Source organism: Bipolaris victoriae (assembly GCF_000527765.1).
Source record: "Bipolaris victoriae FI3 unplaced genomic scaffold scaffold_58, whole genome shotgun sequence".
Classification (NCBI taxonomy): domain Eukaryota; kingdom Fungi; phylum Ascomycota; class Dothideomycetes; order Pleosporales; family Pleosporaceae; genus Bipolaris; species Bipolaris victoriae.
This window is the reverse complement of record NW_014575334.1, coordinates 1-21371: the sequence shown is the minus strand read 5'-3', so window position 1 is coordinate 21371 and position 21371 is coordinate 1. Positions and strand designations below refer to the sequence as shown.

At 50.5% G+C, this 21371-nt stretch overlaps 9 protein-coding genes across 9 annotated transcripts; 4 read left to right on the top strand and 5 right to left on the bottom strand.

Moving 5' to 3' along the window:
• Positions 1-884: 884 nt before the first annotated feature.
• COCVIDRAFT_102957 (hypothetical protein) lies at positions 885-1879 on the bottom strand (the record flags this gene model as incomplete). Its single annotated transcript, XM_014699709.1, has 2 exons — positions 885-1785; positions 1848-1879. The coding sequence occupies 2 exons, from the start codon at positions 1877-1879 to the stop codon at positions 885-887; spliced, it is 933 nt and encodes a 310-aa protein (XP_014555195.1).
• A 943-nt stretch (positions 1880-2822) lies between these two features.
• On the bottom strand, positions 2823-5326 carry COCVIDRAFT_102935 (hypothetical protein; the record flags this gene model as incomplete). The annotated part of the gene is made up of 5 exons (XM_014699708.1): positions 2823-3437; positions 3489-3810; positions 3857-4370; positions 4424-4629; positions 4803-5326. The coding sequence occupies 5 exons, from the start codon at positions 5324-5326 to the stop codon at positions 2823-2825; spliced, it is 2181 nt and encodes a 726-aa protein (XP_014555194.1).
• A 2494-nt stretch (positions 5327-7820) lies between these two features.
• Positions 7821-8318, top strand: COCVIDRAFT_27810 (hypothetical protein; the record flags this gene model as incomplete). The annotated part of the gene is made up of 1 exon (XM_014699707.1): positions 7821-8318. The coding sequence occupies one exon, from the start codon at positions 7821-7823 to the stop codon at positions 8316-8318; it is 498 nt and encodes a 165-aa protein (XP_014555193.1).
• Positions 8319-8786: 468 nt separating this feature from the next.
• On the bottom strand, positions 8787-10548 carry COCVIDRAFT_17174 (hypothetical protein; the record flags this gene model as incomplete). Its single annotated transcript, XM_014699690.1, has 4 exons — positions 8787-9128; positions 9184-9300; positions 9352-10186; positions 10235-10548. 4 exons carry the CDS (start codon positions 10546-10548, stop codon positions 8787-8789), a joined length of 1608 nt encoding a protein of 535 aa, XP_014555176.1.
• Positions 10549-11309: 761 nt separating this feature from the next.
• COCVIDRAFT_17173 (hypothetical protein) lies at positions 11310-12447 on the bottom strand (the record flags this gene model as incomplete). Its single annotated transcript, XM_014699689.1, has 2 exons — positions 11310-11449; positions 11505-12447. 2 exons carry the CDS (start codon positions 12445-12447, stop codon positions 11310-11312), a joined length of 1083 nt encoding a protein of 360 aa, XP_014555175.1.
• A 459-nt stretch (positions 12448-12906) lies between these two features.
• On the top strand, positions 12907-14598 carry COCVIDRAFT_102939 (hypothetical protein; the record flags this gene model as incomplete). The annotated part of the gene is made up of 3 exons (XM_014699706.1): positions 12907-13475; positions 13539-13607; positions 13674-14598. 3 exons carry the CDS (start codon positions 12907-12909, stop codon positions 14596-14598), a joined length of 1563 nt encoding a protein of 520 aa, XP_014555192.1.
• An 819-nt stretch (positions 14599-15417) lies between these two features.
• On the top strand, positions 15418-17946 carry COCVIDRAFT_38973 (hypothetical protein; the record flags this gene model as incomplete). The annotated part of the gene is made up of 3 exons (XM_014699705.1): positions 15418-17101; positions 17157-17543; positions 17591-17946. The coding sequence occupies 3 exons, from the start codon at positions 15418-15420 to the stop codon at positions 17944-17946; spliced, it is 2427 nt and encodes an 808-aa protein (XP_014555191.1).
• Positions 17947-18209: 263 nt separating this feature from the next.
• COCVIDRAFT_102855 (hypothetical protein) lies at positions 18210-19501 on the bottom strand (the record flags this gene model as incomplete). Its single annotated transcript, XM_014699704.1, has 2 exons — positions 18210-19078; positions 19153-19501. The coding sequence occupies 2 exons, from the start codon at positions 19499-19501 to the stop codon at positions 18210-18212; spliced, it is 1218 nt and encodes a 405-aa protein (XP_014555190.1).
• A 734-nt stretch (positions 19502-20235) lies between these two features.
• COCVIDRAFT_27804 (hypothetical protein) lies at positions 20236-20952 on the top strand (the record flags this gene model as incomplete). Its single annotated transcript, XM_014699703.1, has 1 exon — positions 20236-20952. One exon carries the CDS (start codon positions 20236-20238, stop codon positions 20950-20952), a length of 717 nt encoding a protein of 238 aa, XP_014555189.1.
• Between the last annotated feature and the right edge of the window lie 419 nt (positions 20953-21371).

The following is a 21371-nucleotide window of genomic DNA, read 5'->3' as shown; positions in this document are numbered from 1 at the left end:
GGGAAGGGGGTGGGGGGGTTTTCTCTCTTCCCACCCCCATGGTTGCATTGACAATTAAGAACCCTTTGCCTCCCGCCCTTTGCAATGCGATAAAAATAAACCCCCTGTTGTTTGTCGTTTTTTTTTCCTAAAATAAAGAAGGAAGCAATCGACTAAAGTTTATCATGCATTGATTTTTTTTGTTAATACCAGGGTAAAAGGAAAGTAAAATAAAAATGTTTTTGATCTACGGCCTTTATGGGCTTGCAAAGCATTAAAAACTCAAATTTCACATCCTTCCCCTTCATGCCATTTGGAATAATTTTTTGGGGTCAACTATTGCAAATTTCACTCGAACATAGAAGCGAGAAAGTAAATGCAAATATCTTATCTTTTTTTAAATATGGTAATCACTAATGTAGATCGAAATTTCAAGTTGCAAATGTTTTTTGAAGATTTCATTTCATGCCATTATTTTTTTAACACACACACACACACCCTCATACCCATGCTAATAAGACAATGTAGTTGGAAAGCACAACTTTGCAATCTTGCAACCGCCCCGTAGGTGAAAAAGAAAGGAAAAAAGAGAAGAATAGAGAGGAGAAAGCTATTACATATGCTTATAACCCAATTGAAAGGCCCCCCCCACAGAGAAGAGAAAGGGAAAAAAACAAACAAACGAACCTAAAGGAAATGCGCAGTATAGGGTGGACTACTGCTCTCAATCTCCCTATTTTTGCCATGTCCACCCGCTTCACCACCTAAAGTGTCCTCCTTTTCTTTTCTTTTCTCTCTTCCCAAGCCTTGTAGAAAGGATAGAACACTAAAGATCATCCGTCATACTCGTGTTTTCTTTCTTCAGCCAGTCCCGAAAAAAAAAGATAGGCGAACGTGCGATTTCTTTACGCCTTGAGGGTACCATAATCTGCGTTCCCCCGCTCGTTCAAGCTAAACTTGCCAAACTCCTTCTCGAGGACCGGCGCAGTCTTAGCCTTGACGTCTTCCTTCTTTCCCTTGGCAGCGCCTTGCACACCCTTGACCTCTTCAACGGGCGAGTCGACAATCGTGTCCTCAGAGTCCTCTGCACTCTCATCTGCAGACACCGACGACGATGACGCGGGGGGATCGTCCCTCCCCGCAATCTTGGGGTCGATTTCCTTTTCCGCCTGCTCATCCAACTTGTTTGTCTCTCCCTCCACATCCACGAGTTCCTCGCCTTCAGCCGGTTCCTCACGCGCATCGGGCACTGTCTCCTCGTCGAGCCGCCAGTCCTGGATCGCGCGGATGATATCAACAGCCAACTGCCCGTTCTTGCGCAGCGCCTTGTCCCAGTGCGGCGGAATACCTGTGTTCGCCACTACCATCATGCGCGCGACGGCGTGGACCAGCATATGTCGCATTGGGCTCGACTCCTCAGTGTTAGCGTAGATATACTGCACGCGGCGCAGTCCAGGGTACGAATCGCTGTACTTGTACCACTCGCGGACGACCTGCAGCACATCGGCGACTAGCGCGGGGATCTCGAACTTCTCAGCCATCAGGTACAGATCGAAGGCTGTGCCGAGGTCGGCTTCCTCGCGGGGCACGGGCAGGCTAGACGAGTAGAGCCAGCCGACAAAGGTCTTGAAGGGGAGATCTTCTTCATCGGGGAGGCCAAAGGATTGCGTGCGCGATGAGGTCGAGGATTTGGAGTAGAAGATTTTGCGGAAGAAGGGCGAGTGGTGGCATAGCAGTTTTTCGTGCAGGATCCAGTGTGTGTTCTCTGGCCCGACGTAGATGTCTACCATTGAGCGCGAGAGGAGCCTGTTCATCCATTGTTAGAAATGACGTTGGTCTACTGCGCTGCTGTGACTTGGAGAACGTACTCATTGAGCGGCTTATCCTGAACATTAGACATGATAGCTTATTCGATTTACCCTTCTTCTTTTCCTTGAATACTGTCTTCCCTTGGTCTCTCCTCTTTCTCGGTCGTTGTTGGCTCCACGTAACACGATAAGATACAACCAACCTTCTTCGACCTCACTCTTTTTAAACCAAAATCCACCTCTCCTTTCCGGTCAGGTAGAAAAACAGAGAAAGAAAAAAAGGGGGCGGTGAGAGAGGAGAGAAAGCGGTATGTCGAAAAGACTAGAGTGTATGTGCGTTATGGGTGCAAGGCCTCCTGCTTTTCTTGCCTTTCTACCTCAGCTTGAAAAGCACAATGACGTAGTTTGCGTGTGACATGCCGGGTGGGCTGGACTTGCGCGCCCCCCCAACGCCACTCACGCGCGTCGCCTGCCTTGGAAGAAAAGCATCCTTGCGTCTTGCGACCCCTTCCCCATCGTATGACGGGGTCGCTTGGGTTTGTGCGTGCGTGCATGCGATGGAAGAAGAAGAATCGCAGCTTCTACTGGCGATATGCGCATATAGGGGATTTATGCTCTATCGCCCTGTCCCTTTATTGTATGCATGAAAAAGTATGTGTGTGCGTGTGTCTTCGACTTTGCTTTTCCTTTCCTTACCCCCCGTGTCTCAGGTGCGGCGCTGGTTGGGCTGGTGGTGATTGCATCATGCTGTGTTACATAGTTAGAAGAAGATGCAGGGATGGTTGTAAGAGTGACGTCGATGGTAAACTCATTGCACTACTCACAAGCGAGATTGATGATGAACCGCTGTTCTATGGGTCCAACGTTCTGATTCGTCTACCTACTCCACAAGTCAATTGTCCAACATCATCTCATCAACCTAGCTACATGCAAGTTTCACAATGCGACAATACTCTCTTTTGCAAAATGCAAATAGGATACCTGACCGTGTATTTCTGTCTGCCCACACGCACAGTCATATGCATCCCTCTTGACTCAATTCCCCACCCGTAAAATCTCCGCAGCCCTCAACACTGCCTTTGCACTCTTCTCAATCCACTCTTGCGCCGCACCCGCATCCCCTTTATTTACGCTATCCGTGACTGCAGGAAACACATCAGCCCCATACCCGTTATCAATGCCCGGCGCACTGATCACATTCTTGAACGTCTCGCGCCCAGGCAATCCACCTGACGACGCAAAGCCACGCGAGAAATCCCGGTACTTCGCATTTACAACTCCCAGCATCACTGCATCCTGAAATCCCACGGCCGTCTCAGCAACCCGTGCGATATTCGCAGCCTGTGCTTCAAACTCTGCAATTGCATCGCCCAGCGGCGCGAGATCCAAGTCCGCTGACAATTCAGAGTCTGCGATTGTTTCGTTGAGTTCGGAAAGGTAGGATTGCAGGACTGAAGCCGCGTTGGGGAGGTCCCACGGGATGAGGGCGTCGTCGGCAATATGGTAGGCGATGAGGGTGAGCCACTGCCCGATTGCCTTGTGTAGCTTGAAGTCTGGGTCGCCGAAACGCGACATCCATGCGTACGAGTCGTAGTTGGAGTGGTAGTGGTAGATGGGGTCGGTTTTGCCGCCATCGGAGCCAATGTCGATCTAGTGGTGTGTTAAAGGTGAAACAGTGGTTGAAGATATGTGGGAACGTACACATGCGATCCCGTTTTGGTAGAAACTGGCATAGTCGGAGCCGCTGCCCAGCGGTGGGATTTCTCCCTGGGTAGTGTTGTGCCACATGTCGTAGAGCGTGGGGAAATCGCCCCAGCCTTCGGGGAATAGGACCTTTTTCATCTGTTCGACGACCATGGTATGTAGCTCTCCGCTGCCGGAAAACGAGGTCCTAGGGCCAGACACTGCAATGTCGAGGTTGAGATAGGCAACTACACTTGTTGTGAGCCAGGGCAAATTCGTTTCAACCCATTCGGTGGAGCCCTGGAGGCCAAATTCCTCAGCGTCCCAGGATCCAAGGACACTATGCTGTGTTATTCAATGTCGATTTTGGAGGGGACTTGACATACATCGTTCTCCTTGGCTTCCAGCCCTTTGCCACCAACTTTCCAAACGCATTCGCCAACTCAATCAGAACAGCACTGCCGGAATTTGGATCCGCTGCACCGCCAATAACCCATGCATCGCGGTGGTTTCCAATCACCACAAATTCGTCGGTAGTTCCACTGATTACACCAATGACGTCCCATGCGGGGGCTACCCATCCGTTCATGAGATGATCTATGTGTAGGAGAGCACCAGGTGCAGGACCGCTGTCATAAGTAATGTTGCTGAATCCGCCAGTCCACCCACTGCGGTTTGCTTCCTTGGCAGATACACCATGGCCTTTAAGAGCCTCAAGAAGCGGAAGCGAGTCTTTCATGCTGATGGGGATGGACGGGATGGAAGGTGTGTACAGCGAAATGTTTCCACGGGGAGAGTCCCACGAAGAAGCCCAACCGACCGTCGTAGGGTCGCCAGAGTATAGTGAAGAAAAGCGTACACTACCTCTCTGAATCGAAGAGGGATTCCTTGCAGGTCCATCTATCTTTCGTCAGTACTCACTCAAACAGAAATGTAAAACGAGGGCACCAAACCAGGATAAGCCTTATACCCATTTTCAACCGTAACTTCACCATCATCTAACGGATCCGTAAAGAGCACACACCCCGCCATCCCATTATCCTGCGCATTCTTCACCTTCGTCCCACGATATATCCCCCCATAATTCGCAAGCGCGATCTTACCCTTCAAGTCAATCCCCGCATCCTTCAAGACCTGAAAATCCGCTCGTGTACCGCGTCTGCCATCCCCCAAGAATCCTCATCAGCCCACATACTCCACCACACCAAAAAGAGCGAGAGGGAAANAGAAGAAGAAGAAGAAGAAGAAGAAGAAGAAGAAGAAGAAGAAGAAGAAGAAGAAGAAGAAGAAGAAGAAGAAGAAGAAGAAGAAGAAGAAGAAGAGGAAACTCACCCAACATACACATACTCACCCCTAACATCCCCACTAGCACTCATCCCATGATAGGCCGGAATAACATTCGGCAACCCACTCGTCTCATCCTCGACCAACACATCCTCGACCAGCCTCGCCTCATGCACCACCTCTCCCGTCAACCCCTCCAGCGTCAACGCCGACCGCTCAGGATACGTATACCAAATCGGAAACTCCTCGACCCTCACCTCGCTGAATCCTGCTGCTTTCCATTTCTCCGCCGTCCACTCCGCCATGGACCGGTTGTGCGTGCCCAGGTGGTCGCCATGCGTGTAGTACGAGGACCATGTGCGCAGGGCTACGGCGTCGAAGGAGTTGAGCAAGAGGGATTCGGTGGGCGTGAGGGGAGGTGGGTAGGTCGGTGTGTCGCGCGTTGTGTATTTGCTGGGAGAGTGGGAGTGGCGGCTGATGCGGGTTTGTAGGAGGGACCAGTCGCGTTGGCAGGCGTGGGTTGGTGGTGTGAGCGTGAGGAGGAGGACGGGGAGTAGGAGCCAGGACTCCATTGCGTAGTCCGGAATTACCAATTAAACTGTATAGAGATTTAATGGGTAGGAGATACAGAGTACATTTGCTTTGGGGGTACGGAAGTATTGGTTTTATATCCTATCTACCTACGTATCTATCCTGTTATCGTCCGTTTCTTCGCTGCGTTTAACCCCGCTTCCCCCAATGCCATCATCCTTCTCTTTTTAGTCGATTAGCAAAAGAAGAAGAAAACAAGTACAAAGAGCGATGCAGGTATGTCGTGCTTTCCACCACCCCACCAAATGTACCTGCCCTTTCGAGCATTACTCCGCGGGCGGGGTGTGGGGGTTGAGCGGTTGAGACGTTGAGTTACATGCAGTACCGTTGCAAATTGTGGTTATGTCGTTGTAGTGCAGGACTTGGCGTACATCATTTTGCGACTTTAGCTGCATGTTATAAGCAGTTTTCTAAGACAGGGTTGGGGTGGTGAGTGCATAGAGGTGCGATGTGATTGGCTCTTGGGAACGTCGTACGACTTTTGAGTATAGAAGGTGTAGTGGAATATTGGGGATGTGTTTGTGGGTGCTGCATGGTTGTGTGATGGATAGTAGAGTATATGCTGAAATTTCTAGTATTTTACTGGTAGTAAGTAGCTAGTTTATTTGATACTGGGTGCTGGTAGGTTGGGACGTTGCCTGCTGTTTTCTTTTAAGGAAAAAAAAAGATCCGATATGCTACACCCCATACAGATATAATCCATCTAAGTAATAGTAGTAGCTGGATAGTATATCTGATCTCAAGAGCGGATTAGAGAAGGTGGGTTAATATGTAGCCAGAGGAGCGACATCAGTGTGCAGCCACAGCAGCTAGGTAGCATGGAGTTGTAGTAGTGGATAGTATATTAATATAGAGTTAAAGACGCATCTCTCTTCAGCGATATCTACTAGCTGGAATCATAATATTAAAGAATACTGCCGTTGAAATCGGACCAAAGCGCCGCTGGAGGTAGGCGCAACTGTCGCGATACTCTGAACTGAGGAGAATCCCTTGGGGACCCGTCGGATGCCTCTACCCTAGGCTATAAGAACTAAGGGTAGATATACAGCTTGGTCCGAAAGTTTAAATGCGGGCTGGCTATCCAAAATCACTTCGTCTGTTTGCGAAATGGCTGTGTTATAACCTGGAATGTTCGATATCACTAAGCAGATATAAGACTCTAATTAGTGCTGACAGAAGTCGTAGCTAGTTTTAGAATAGCAGCTTACCACCTAGGTAGGTTTAGTCTCGTCCCTTATTACAACCTCATATTGAAGACCTTATGACTTGAACATCCACATCGTCACCTCCGAATCTTGAGTATCTCGCACCGCCACCAAGGGCACTCCGTTTGTTCTATGTTGCCGCTAATAGCTAATCAAGGTATGCAGATACGCTATTATTAGCTATGATGATGTTTTGATTGACAGAAGATCTGCCTATATACAGTGGTTAATATGGGTCTGACATGGGCCACCGTAAGCTTAAATCTATTTAACTTTCAGTACCTTACTATTCTTCCCTCGATGGCCCGGAATACCCGGACTCCAGACAGCCCACTCCATCGGTTAATTGGTGAAGTTGAAACAAAAGTACCCAGCACCGATGGTATGAAGCTCGCTTGCAGCCTTTGTTACTGCTGCTGTAACACTACTATCAGTCTTCTACTCAACGTGCACTTTGTTATAGTAAACGCAGACTGAGCATCCCTATCTTATCAAGGTTTGGCTTAAAATGACGTTATAGTGGTGCTGATATCCTGCGGTAGAGGTAACTCGTTTTGGTAGACTACTCCGCTTGGTCTGAGTTTCCCGGTTTCACCGATCGACCGAGAGCCACCCTCTCGCCGACTTGAAATAGTCGGACACCACTAAACCACCATCAGAAGTAGTAAAATACAAACAAACAGGCCCTTTCGCTTACCTGACCTGTCCGGCCGCTTCCGTTCCGCGAGAGCCATCCTGCTAGTACCAAGATCAACAACGCGCCGAAAAGTTAGGAACTCCAGAGCTTTGTAGCATCACTTCAATATTATGAGCAACTTCATTGTTTACGACTGTCTTCTTTGATATGTTACCAAGTAGCTTATACAAGCATATATGCATAATCTTGAAAAGGCACGGGTAAACGGTTCTGTCAACTGTGTACTCACTTGTCGCTACTGCCTTTCGATGCGCACTATAGATCAATCGTGAAGCTGAGTGAGATGAGTAAGATTTCTAAGCACTTATCCTGTTGAAACTCATATAAGCCTAAAATGCCATGTACGTACTCCACATGGTGACGTAGGTAGAGCAGTCTCATATAGTCCGTAGAGCTTGGGTACGTGTTTATCCATCTGGTAATCTATGGTTGTATATAATATATAAAGCACTACTGTGTAACGCCAGCATTATATCTTCATCCTTCACCAGCCTACCCAAGCAAAGGCCTTATTAGCCACTCATCTATCAACTATAACTGGTTAAGCGCGAATCCCACTCCAAAAACATCAAGATGTTCCACTACGCATCCAAATGTCTCCTCTCCGTCCTCTTCATTGCCTCTGTCGCATCTAGCGCAGCGTTCCCTTCCTCGCAAGCTCTCGAGCCTCGACAAGGCGCATGCCTATCCTCACTGGTCCGCCCCAACCCCGTCAACAACGTCGGACGAATCTCGTTCCAGCGATACATCGATGAGCCGAGAACCACCGGAGAGCGAGCAGACGCCTCGTGGGCACCCAACAACCTAATTGACGTCCACATGACCGTCCCGACCAATGTCTACACCACCCAAAATATCAATGTCTACGTCACCAACCGCAGCACCAGAGGCAATGCCATCATTCTTACCAACTTCCAGGACACGCTGCTATCTACTCAGCCTCGTGCGCAGATTAGAATAACGGTGCCTGGGCAGACACGCGCAAACGGTGTCGTCAGGCCCGGTATGGCATCCCCATGTGTGCATCTGCCACGCCTTGACGGCACGTGGTACTTCCAGGTTGAACAGTAATGAAAGTAAGGGTTCTTTTACTTTTGCTAAGGGGCTGGGCTATACTTTCCTAATCTCTATTTAAGTTAGAGGGAGACTGCGTGTGTGCGAGGAATAGTTGCATGTGGTAGTCTGTTGCGACTTTTAAGGATTCTTGTCATCATATTATGAACTGAGGTTCTAGGAAGGACAACTATTGGGGACCTGTTAGCTTCTATCTAGGCTTGAACCGTTACTGTACATATGTATTGCAGTCTCACCTAGACATAAATTTTGTCCTCAAGAATTCGTCTCAACTTACTCATAACAAATATACTCGGTGTTTATCTGCGAAACACTTCACACTTACAACATAGGTTTTCCAAAAAGAGGTGTTGGAAAATATTAATATTCAAGCCTCTCCAAGAACTTGGCACATAGCTCAACAGTTTGTATTAAAGTAAGGTTCCGTAAACTTAAGTTATGCATTTAGAGTAGGAATTCTAAACTCTATCCAGAGACCGTTCCCTCACTGGGCCGTCGCACAAACAACATCCTCGGGGTAGCATTGTTGGCACACGAAGTCTCAACGGAGACACACATGCCAGCACCGCCTCTGCAGCACGTGTTGATGACGCACAGCTGGTTGGCGCCGCAGTCCGAGTTTGCTTTGCACCCGGGACTGCTGCAGGATGTGGTGCCGGGAACACAGAGACCGCCGCCGCCAACGACGGAGCCGCAGAGGCAGCCGCTACCACAATAGATGTAGTTACGGCATGTGGCCCCGGCGCATTGGGGGTTGGGGTTCAGGTTCTGGCACACGCCGTTGGAGCAGTTACCGCCGTTAGGACACTATTGTGGTGTTAGTTACTTGTGAGCTGTGATTGACAAGCCATTGGGCACTTACTACGTTGCCGCATGAACCGCAGTTGTTGGAGTCGGTGTTGAAATCAGGTGGAGCGGCTGTCTCAGTGGCCTTGGTGATAATAGTTACAGTCGGGGTAAAGTATGCAGTTGCATCAACCTACACGAATGAATTAGACTATAGCTTTACAAGAGAGGGCACTAGACTTACAGATAGCGTAAGGGTCTCTTCCTGAACTGTGGTGACCTGGAGTGTAGCCGTGGTAGTTGCGTATTCAACGACAGAAGTAATCTCAGTGATGGTCTCGGTCGTTGTAGGCGCTTGCAGGCCAAGACACCCACAGCCCTCGGTAATCTTTTCACACTCGAATTGCTGTAGTTCTTCTGGTGCCTCTGCACACAACACGACCGGAGTAGGGGTAGGGGTAGGGGTGGGTGTGACTGGTGTTACCGAGGGTGTTGCCGAGGGTGTTGCCGAGGGTGTTATCGAAGTGGTATAGTTAACAACAGGATATGGCTGGTAGCTGCTCGAGTTGACAGCAGGGTATTGTTGAACGATGCTCGAGGCGGCGGGGTACTGCTGGATGATGCTCGAGGCAGCGGGGTATTGCTGAATTATGCTCGAGGTAACATCATAGTGCGGGTAAACACCGCTCGAGCTAGCTACGTAATAGGATCCGTCGACGCTGGAGGAGCCAGTAGGATAAGACTCCTTGGTGTTGTAGGAATCAGCGTAAGCCTGCTTCAGAGTGCTCGAGGAACCGGTGGGATAAGAATCCTCCGTATTGTAGGATCCATCATAGGTCGGCTTCAAACTTTCTGAGCACTTGGTTGAAGAAGACTTTGTAGAGGTAGAACTGGAGCACGTAGTAGAGCTGGTGCTTGTTGGAGTGATCTGGGCAGCGCTGATGGGATAGGTAGGATAAACACCTGCACTGCTTGCAGACTTCTTCTCGGTGCAAGTCGTGCTGGTAGAAGCAGTCTCGAGAACTTCACCTCGTTTGAGGATAGTAGTGATTGTGGGGCATGCCGGGACCGTGGTGGTTCTAAACAAATCAGCCGCCGCAGTTTAGTTTCCTAATAAGCAGACTTACTCAGTGATAGCCACAGAGATAGCATCAGTAGTACTAGTAATGGTACCGGTGGTGAGTGTCTCTGTGTGGGTAAACGTCTCCGTCGCGGTAAGCGTCTCTGTGACCTCTGTGGGTCTGGTGTCCGTCACGGTATTCACAGCCGTGGAGGTGACAGTTGAAGTGGAAAACTGGAGCAATGACGAGCACAGTTCCGGTGCATATGGAACGGCGTGTAAAACATTAACAACGTTGGTAATTAAGTCGCACTGAGCTTGTTCAGTAGCGAAAGTGGCTGTCGCCAAAGACAAAAGGAGTGAAGCGGTAAACGAGCGCATCTTGAAGGAGTGGAATGGTCTATGACCGGCTGCTGGAACTGTACCTGCTGAATGGAATAGTATTATCCAGTGCAACCTCATCCAGGCATGGTAACTAGCATATATACATGGCGGAATGTTTCTCGATTCAGGGTTATTCTGGTGGCGCTACATACGAGCTGAGCATTCCAGAACCGAGAGGATGCCTGATCAGGTAAACCGGCGCCTCCGAGATTCTGCTCGCTTTCCCCCTACTAACAGAAGACACAAAAATGCTTGAGCCGAAATGAGATGGTACCCGAACTCCCAAAGGGGTAACGGGTTGGCGCAAGAGTCAAGGTGTGCAGATGTGCTTTTTACAACCAACTTATTCTGGCATAGCGAGGACGGGATCGCGCCGCACGATGGCCAAGGAAAAGTTCGGTAGATCCGCTCCATGCGAGAAGGCGTTCTGTAGCGTATCGAATGGCATAGTGCGAGGGGCTAAATTCGGGTGTCCCTGCCAAGCGCAAGGCTGGAGAGCAGCTAAGTAGATCTAGATCCCCGGTCCTCGGGCCTTTAGGGTCTGAGCGTGAATCTACTATGCTTTTGAATGCGTCTTGTGGCTTATCCATTGATCGTAAAAGACTGTAAGCGACATCCATTCTTAACAGCACAGGGCCAAAGATATATAAGTAAGAGGGCAAAATTCGGCAGTACGCAAAAACGCTGCATTGCTGGTTGGGTATATGGAACTGATCCTAATGCTTTTGCACATGTGAATGCGCCACATACGAAAGGCGTTAAGCAGTGCGCCGCGCATCGGGCATGTTCCTCCTTTCTTTGGCAGTGACCTTCTTGCGACGGCGTTCGATGACCTTGTCGCGCTGCTTCGATTTCATGTTTTGGAAGCGGTCGACCAATGCAATCTTCTTTTGCTCGGCTAGAATGTATGGTTAGTACGTGACGGTTAAGTAGAGACGCGATCATGGACATACACTTCTTCAAGAAGAATGGCTTCTTGCCCTCCTTGACCAATTCCTTTTCCTTCTTCTTGTGCTCGCGTGCGACCTCCTTGAGCTTCTCCTTGTTTTCTCTTGCCTTCTGCTGTGACTCCATGGATAGAAGCTTCTTCTTGAGCCGCTCCTTTTCCTCTTCGTTCTTTGTCTTTTTGATGGTGCTACGCAGTTCAGAGATTTCAGACGCCCGGTAGTCATTAAGGAAGGAATATCGCTTGTCGACCACATGCTCGTCTGGCCGGGGCCCAGACACGTTATCAAATCGTGGGTCTCGGAAGACGGGCTTCTTCACCTCAACCACCTGGCGTTTACGCGATACCATGCGCTTGCTCGACTGGACGGCTGGGGCGTGTTTGCTTGATCGCGCATGGGGCGCGGCATCTGAATCAGAGCCTTCGCTGTCACTGACGTCGTCGTTGTCGCCACTATCACTCTGAACGGGCTTCGCCTTGGACTTGCTCGATGTCTTTGCTTTCTTGCTAGGCTGCGCACCACTTGCCAGCTTCTCAGCCTTGATCTGCCGTAATCGCTCTCTCAACGCCTCCAGCTTGTCTTCTTGTGATTTCGATGTGTCGTCGCCTCGCTTGCGTTTTCGGTCAGACGATTTCGAGAGTGCATCCTGGGCCTTGGCTAATGCGCCGAATGAGACTCTGCTCATTTGCGCCTTTACTTGGTCGTCGTCGTTTTCAGCATCTGACTTGTTCATATTAGCACCACCTACTGGCAGATTGTTCTGTATAATGCTCACCATGTCTTCCGACCCCGCGTCTTCTTCACCATCGGAGCTGATGACATTTCCGCCTTCATCTGCGTCGATCACAGAGGCAGAAGAAGACCGGTCCGTAACCTCGTAATAGTCTTCACCATCCGAACTCTCCTCTGCCGCGCGCAGGTTGCGGTCGAGCTTGTTCGCAAGAACCATCGCGGGCACGTGTATCAAGTCGCCGCTGTGGAATTATCAGGCTGTGAGATACAGTCCTTGGATTGGAGTGGAGCGTCGCGAAAACACCCCAGATTGCGCTACCCAACTTTTCGGTGGACCCCACATGGCGGTCGGGGTTTCGATTCGCCGATAGGGCTGACGGGCAGGCAGTTGCGCGCCCAAATTTCTATGCATAGGCGTCATCAGCTGGGCTCATGCTTCGGGTACTGCATCGTCACCTCGCCCTGCTCTTCACTCCTCACTCATCTCTGGCCTCCAAGTCGTCCTCACCGCCAGCGCACGTGCTCAATGGCCGCCATCGCGTCAGCTCGGTACAGCATCCCCCACTGCGCTCCAGTCGCAACTTCTTCCACTAACATCACCAACTCCAAGACCACCACAGGTCGACATAGTCCTTTTCCAGAGCATCCGCTCGCCTGCACCGCCACAGGCCCCAGCATGAACGATTCATGGAACCCGAATGCGCTGCCTTTCCAGCCTGGTGGCTTTGGCCATCGAGAGCAGGATTTGGGCGCCTTTCAGAACCAGCTTCCTCCCCCTCCCCCTCCCCACGCCCCTCAAGGACCCCCGGGCCCATATGGATCACCAGGAGTCCTGTGGAATAACAACTTTCCTATGCCACCTCCGCTGATGCCACCCCCTGTACCTCCACACATGTTCAACAACCCACAAGCATACGGCGACTATGGCGCCCACCTCCACGCGCAGGCCTACCATCAGTGGATGATGCACAACGGTCATGGATATCATGCGCCTCCACCTCCGCCTCCGCCTCCACTAAACTATCCACCAGGTCCAGATGCTTTGGCAGGACATCCGCCTCCGCATATGCAACAACATGGGCCGCCGCCATTTGGACAGCCACCGCCGTTTGGACCTCCGTTCCACCATGGCCCTCCGCCATTTATGCACCATCAGCAACGACAGATGTTTGGGAATCGGACGCAGCACCACGCAATGCACACCCAGGCAAACTTTCCCCAAGGTGCAAGGAACGAGGACATACAGTATGCTATTGATGCCTTGTTCCAAGGCGTAAAGTTCAAGAATCGCAATGCTGATATTCACAGGGCGCCAAATTACCCAGGCAAGAAATCAAAGCCTGTGAATGCTGTCAATGGCCACGCCAAGCAGAAAGAGTATGACATCCTCCATCGCGTTGCTTCTCACGAAGCCGACTGGCACCGGATTAACAAACATCACAGTGTATCCAAGGGGCCCAAGCAAACTCCTGCTACTGAAAAGAAGGGACGTTATGGTGATGAGAAGATCATGCTTCCTGCGCCACAGCCCACAGAGGAGTACATGGAGCAGTCTGCTGGAGAACCATGTGAAAACGAGAATCCTGGCCCGATGTTGGTAATTTTGGACCTCAATGGTACAGTCCTGTACCGGCCCAATCGCAATGCGAAGACTATGATCGAGCGCCCGTTCTTGAAGCCCTTTCTACGCTACCTGTTCGAGAACTTCAAGGTCATGGTTTGGTCAAGCGCCAGGCCAGACAATGTAAAGGCGCTCGTCAATCAAGCTCTGGACAACGATCTCCGCTCAAAACTCGTAGCTCAATGGGCGCGCGACAGCTTCGGCCTATCCCCAGCAAATTATCAGCAAAATGTTCAAGTGTACAAGAACTTGAAACTAGTATGGAGCCGGAGTCAAATTCAGTCGTACCACCCAGACTATGACGCTGGCGGTCGCTTTGGTCAGCACAACACGCTTCTCATTGACGACAGTTCTATCAAGGCTAGTGCCCAGCCGTACAACCTCCTCGAGATTCCAGAATTCTCAGCTACGCCTGAACAGATGCAGGGTGACGTACTGCGCGAGGTAGCTGGTTATCTGGAAGTGTTGAGGAAGCAGTCGGATGTCTCCAAATACATCAGAAAAACCCCGTTTGTGGAAGGTGGCCAATGGACGTTTGAGTGGCCTGATAGCATTGCGGGTGGGGGCGAAATGACTGCCAAAGCTTCTGCTCCTACGCTCAGTAAGAAGAAAAAGAAGAAACTAGCCCAAGCTGCTGCAGCAGCTGCAGCTAAAGCTAATGTCCCAGTGTCACAGGCCCCCTTGTCAGATGCGACTGATACTGTGGCCTCTGTGCCTTTAGTAGCCTCTGTGCAAAAGGACTGGTAGAAGTATTTCCGGCTTGAACATGCCATGAAATGGCCACAACTCCAAGTTTGCTATGCGATGCCGGCGTTTGGGGTAACAAGTCTTCCACGAAAAGTCGATACCCTTTGGACATCTAGCCTCTGCTAGTACGAGACACGAAAAGCGAGCATCATGTACATATTTTGAGCGATTATACCATCTGGCGACTGTTCTGCTGCGTTTTTGTAAAGGAATGGTTATATTCCTGCTTATCTCCTTGATCCGAACAACCTTTGGTCCGTAATTCCAGCAGCCATTCTAAAGGTCACCTTTGCAGCTTCAGTAGCGAGTAGTGAGCAGCAACAAGCTTGATTGGATAGGGCAAATTTCCTGTAAAAGTAATACCATGAGTAGAATTAAGGATCTTCCGTCTTGTGTTATTGTCAGGCTGATCAGTTATAAGATGATGAAACAACCTCTACTACATTTCTTGATGCTTACCATTGCCGCTTTGGTGTACACCAGCAGTTGGTATCCCACAGCAGCTCCACACAAAAAAACAAACACCGGTCGAATGCCATATGGTTTTTCGTCCGGTCCATCTCTTGAAACATGTGCATATTGGTTACACAGAACAGGGACATTGGTAGCATTCCCTGACCCTGAGTAATGGCAGTGCTGCATGCATTGGGCGGATGCAACGGCCTTGTGTCCGCGGATAGCCGAGGCGGGACGAGATTTTCCCACCGTCATCCAGTCATTGTCGCCGGTACCCGCGGGTCCGTTAATACAGCACAATTCCTTCTCCATCCGCTGTATCACCTTACTACGCGACGCAGAATGTCCACAGCGGATGATTCCATGACCGGTACTGGCACTGGCCAACAGGACGCAAACTCAGCATCAAGCAAGAAGCGGACCCACCCGGAAGACTTCAAGCGCGCCTACAAGGCCTGCATCAATTGCCGGCAACGCAAGGCCAAATGTATCCTGGGGACCGGCCCTGATGGTGGAGAGCTAAAGCCTCCCTGCCAAAGATGCAAGCGAGAGATGCGCGAATGCGTCTTCCGGTCGGAGCGCTCATGGGTCAAGAGACGCAAGCCGGGAGAGGCGAGAGAGAATGAGGACGAGGAGCCTGCCCAGCCCCAGTCAAATCCACAACCCGTCGTTCATCCCTCGCCCAGTGGCCACAGATCGTCCACTTCGACACATGGGTTCACCCCGGGAGGTAGCCCACATGTTAACGGCGGCCACCATCGCCCGGAATTTCAGTCTCCACACAGCCATCTTCGTCGCGTTTCGTCTTCTCAGCCAGATCTAGCGCATTCCGTGATGAGGACTGTAGTTTCTAGCGGCAGCGATGCGTTGAATCTGCTGTTTGAGGCTGCAAATCATCGCGACGCCATTGACAACCAGGAGCAGTCAGGGTCTCAGGCATACGAGACACCCAGGTCAGGGCCATCTGGCTACGACAATGGTGTGCCATCATCACCATTTCACACGTTCAGAGCGCAGCCGGTGCAGATGTCAACACCGTCGCCTGAGACTCTGAAGATATGGACTTCATGTCGATTTGTGCAAATGGGCTGGTTCTCCGCGCATGAAGCCGTTACGTACGTTGATCTATTCTTCAAGAACTGTTCGCCCTTGTCGCCCATACTAGGAGAGTTTTATTCGCATCATGAAAACCACTACACACTGATTGCGTTGGATCCGTTTCTCTGCACTACTATCTTGATGATATCATCTCGGTATAACATCCTCCCTGGAGTAGGTGGCGCGTCGCGAGGCTACTTTGTCCATGACAGACTCTGGGAGCAATGTCAGCGTTTCATTATGAAAATCATGCTGGGTCAGGTGAAGCCCTCCAAAGCACAAAGTAGGACTATCGGATCCATTGAAGCACTACTGCTTCTATCCGAGTGGCATCCTCGTGCCCTTCACTTTCCGACTGCTGCAGATGGCTGGGACTGCGAACTAATGATTGGCGCCAACAACACCACTGAAGAGGGTGCAAAGCTCTTGGAAGGAGATGTGACCTCGAACAGATGGCTTGAGGATGTCATAGAACCTGCAAAGCGCTCTGATCGCATGTCTTGGATGTTGATGGGCTGTGCCTTGTCCTTGGCTCAAGAGCTGGGCCTCTTTGAAGACAATGCAAGGATCGACAAAGACCAGGTGTCTTACCCAAAGTTCTCGACCGAATATCTGATCCTACGAAGGATTCGGGCTCGGAAATTACTCTACGTGCTGCTTGAACAGCTCTCGTGGCGCCTGGGTTGCACGTCGATGATCCCGCAAAGTCTCAATCATGCTTTGATGGAAAAGATTCCGGTCGATTCAGCGACAGGTGCTGTAGAGCAATGGCAGTCTTTCATGAGTGCCTGGGTGGAGCTTACAAAGCTTGCACGTTCCATTTCTGATACCATATATCCCAACACGACTACTACAAGGAGTCTTCTGCGCACGGGTCGCTACATAGGCCTGCTGGAACACTTCCAGCCTTTGTTGACCTCGTGGAGGAAGAAGTATCTCGACCCCCGCAGTAAGTCACCTTACACCATTAACCATGTGAAAATCTCAATGCTGATACTTTACAGAGCTCAAAGTCGGATTGCATGATATGCTTCACATAGAGTATCAGTATGTACGCATCTACACCAACTCGCTAGGCATGCAAGCAGTCGTCGAACGCACGCTTGCCGAGACCGACCCAGATGTTCCTCAAGAAGACAACCTTCCGTTTAATCTCGAGCCAAGAGACTACGACTTTATCCAGGAGGTGGTTGATGGAAGCTGTCAGATTTTGCAAAAGGTCTGCCAACTGTCGGAAACAGGAGCACTACGCTACTCGCCAGTGCGGATATTCCTACGCATCACGACATCGTCGATATACCTAATCAAGGGCCTGAGTTTGGGCTCACGCAATCAAAAGCTACAATCATGTCTAGACATCCTCGACGCAGCTATCCGGGCACTTCGAGCAAGTGAGTGTTATCTACCCTCTGGCTATGTATTGTTGCTGACATTTCAGGTACTCTTGATGATATGCATCTGGCATCGCGCTATGCCACACTGCTTGACATGCATGTCGCCCGTCTCCGCGAAAGCTTTGTTGTTTCTTCACGACCACCACGACTCCCCTCACGTGCTACATCCGCCGACCTCAAGAGCGCAACAACGGGCATGGACTTTTTGAACAACCACAACGCTGGACAGTCGCATCTTTCTTCACTTGCAGAAAACGTGACAAATCTCATGCCCGATGATGACTGGCTTGCACTACCCTTTGATCCTGCAATGGCACCATTTGGTTTAGATAGTGGACCACAGAGTTTCCAGGGCTTTGATGACGGAACTTTGGATTTTATATGGAATCTACCCATGTAGGTTGTTGGGTTGAATAGCCTTGATGTAATCTTTGAAAGACACTATCAAAATGCATACAGTGGAGAGCGGGAGACAAAACTGATATAGAGAGAAAGAGGATGAGAGCCGTGACTCAACATGATATGGAAATAGATAATGAATTGAGAAATATCAAGATGCAACATGTGCAGCAGACCCTATGTCCACGCTAGACCCAACTCCATGAAAATGCCTTGAACGCCCATTATTCATCACACCCCCTTCATCCCAACCCTGCCTCTCGCTCAAACCAAGTTCCCCCTCAGCTCCTGCTCCCTCTCAATCGCCTCAAACAAGCTCTTGAAGTTCCCCGCACCAAACCCATCAAAGTTATTCCTCTGGATAATCTCAATAAACACCGTCGGCCGATCCATAAGATGCTTCGTGAAAAGCTGCAGCAGGTAACCCCCCTCGTCGAAATCAATCAGGATATCCAAGCTCTTCAGCGTCTCGAAATCCTCATTCAAAGTCATACCCGCCTTCTTGAGCCTCATCCTCATACTCTCGTAGTACGTCTCGGGGACCTTGATAAACTCGACACCTCTCGCCTTTAGATTCGTAATTGCAGAGATGATATCCGTAGTACGGAGCGCAATATGTTGGACACCGGGTCCGCCGTAGAAATCCACATACTCCTCAATCTGGCTCTGTTTCTTACCCTTGGCGGGCTCGTTGATGGGCATTTTGACGACGTCGTTGGGGGAGCTCATGACGATGGATTTGAGGGCGGAATACTCTGTGCAAATGTCCTTGTCGTCTACGCTCCAGAAGCGGTGGAAGCCGAGGACTTTTTCGTAGTAGGCGCAGACGTCTTCCATTTCGTCCCAGTCTTGGTTGCCGACGCAGTGGTCGATGGCGCTGAGGTTGATGGAGGGGAGGAAGGCGGAGAGGGGGTCCTTGGTGCTGGATTCAGCGCGGTAGCCGGGGAGGAAGATGCCGTTGTAGGAGGACTTTTGGATCAGGGTGTGCGTTGTGTCGCCGTATGTGCGGATGGTGGCTAGGCGTACGCTGCCTTGGTCATCGGAGAGCGTGTAGGGTTCTTTGATGGAGACGGCACCGGCAGAGACGGCCGCAGAGTATATGGCATCTACATCGTCGACTTCGAATGCAACATCTAGATGATATTGTTAGTTATTATATTTTGCTTTTGGTTGATGGGCACAGAAGTGTGCGGTGTGTGACGCTTACCCTTGACAGCATCACCATGTCTCTCCTGGTGCGCATGAATTTCCTTGAGCAACTGCTCGTCCTCCTTGCTAAACCTCGAGCCTTGCTCCAAACACCGCAGCGGCGAAGTTAGTACGAATGTGACGTCGCCGTTTCGTACTACGTGCGAGGCAGTAGCTCGCGAACCAGTCTCTAGTCCACGGTATGCCACACGCTCGAAGCCCATGCGTGCAACGTAAAAGGCTGCAGCCTGCTTGGCGTTACCGACATACCAGTGGACATGGTGGTAGCCACGGTATGAAGAGATGTCTGAGGTAGTGGCGTTATCCGGACGGGGTGATGCGGGTGGAGAGATAGCAGCGGGCGCCATGATGAAATATGATGTGAACCTCGAAAGTTCCAACAACAGTTGTTCAAAAGCAAAGTCAAGCTTTATCAACAAACAGTCGAGTCGTTTTAGATGCTCGAATTCTTGCTTGTAGTGCAAAAGTAGCGCAGTGATGAGGATTCCGGTTGAGACATGCAACGCAGTGCGATCTTTATCATTTCCCACTACCGCGCAGAGTCCACTTCCCTTCGCAAACCGAATACCGATTGCTTTTGCCAGTGAACTACCAAGTTCGTCTCAAACAGCGTCATCCAAGCGGTTATGCCGAGCGCACGTGAAGCGGCCGCCAGAAGCAATGTTAGTTTGTCCGGCGGTGTCCGCCAATGAACGCCCGCTGGTATCCGACGGATTGTTAAAACACCGGCATGATTGTAGGTAGACGATGCCAAAAAAGAACTCCATCGCGTACTGAGGAGCCGGTACACCGATTTTTTTCTTTTCCGTTTTTGACCATGGGCAAATCGCATAGTTCAGCTTTGGGATAGGACGTGGGAGTGATAGAGTTTGGTGATGTGTGGTGGTGCAGCGGCGTTTTGCCGCCAAAAGCCGCGTTGAGGCGTTAAGCCGAGTAACCATCAGAGCAGCATCTGCACGTCGATATGTCAAAGTAATACACTGATTACAGAGCTGATCATCTGACGACTAGACAAATATCGCATTACCAACCTCTAAGTAAGACGCCTGACATACCATCATCAACCCGCAGTCAACACACGATGGCCGCCAACATGCCAAATACCAGCCTATCGGCTAATGACGCACGCATTCTCAACGCACTATTCGACCCAGAGACCCTACCTTCATCAGTAGCAAAGTCAAGAGACAACGCATCAATCGACAAATCACTACCTCCAGATCCCAGGATATCAGCCCCTGAACTTTCAGACCTCGAGAAGCGGCAAAACGACATCATCCGCAATGTGTCCAGCAACTCGGACAAGACAACAATAGACGACGCAATCACGCAGCTAAACACGACACTAGCACTTTGGCCAAACTATGCAAGCGCCCACGTCAACCGTGCCATGCTACGGCGAATGCGTATGGAAGCGTCATTAACAGAGGGCCAAACCATTTTCTCCGCACCAACACACGATATCGAGGATTTATTCTACGATCTCTCACGTGCAATTCACCTCTCCTTACCCGCCTCGTCGCCTGCCGACCCAGTATCTGAGTACGCAGCCCGCATACTGCGCACAGCGTACTCGCACCGCGCCTACCTGTACCTCAAGGCTGTCGAGGCGGAGACGCTGCTTAACGGCCTGAGCAAAAGTGAGCTGGAAGAGCTGGCTAGCAAGGACTTTGCGCAAGCGGCGCGGTATGGAGATGAAGTTGCGCGCGAGATGAGCGTGAGGACGAATCCGTATGCGAAGATGTGCGGAGCGATTGTTCGGAATGCATTGCAAGAGGAGATGAAGAGCGAAGCGTAGTCGAAATCAATAATTCATGCTTGTAGTAATAGTGTTGCTGACGAACATGGGTCAGTAGTATCCCGCATCAACAACTTTTTGATACCAAATGTAAGATTTTTGTAACCACCCACTTCTCACACCATCACCATCATCGCCTCCTGCCAGCAACAGCAGCATTATAACTCTATATCCTCAGCCGACACCACCCAAGACGAACTCTATCATTCTATCCGCCCCGCCCCCTTCTGCGTCACAAACCTGCGACACTTGCACAGCCCCATTCTTCCTCCCGTTTCAGCCCTTTCGCTCTTCCCACCACCAACGCCTTTGGTACACCTTTCCCCTTTCGAAACTCCATCACACACCCCCGATTTTTTCTTCCAACGCGCTCCACCCCGCCCAGCAAGACTCGCCAAGTGATTCCCCCTTCCCCCCCC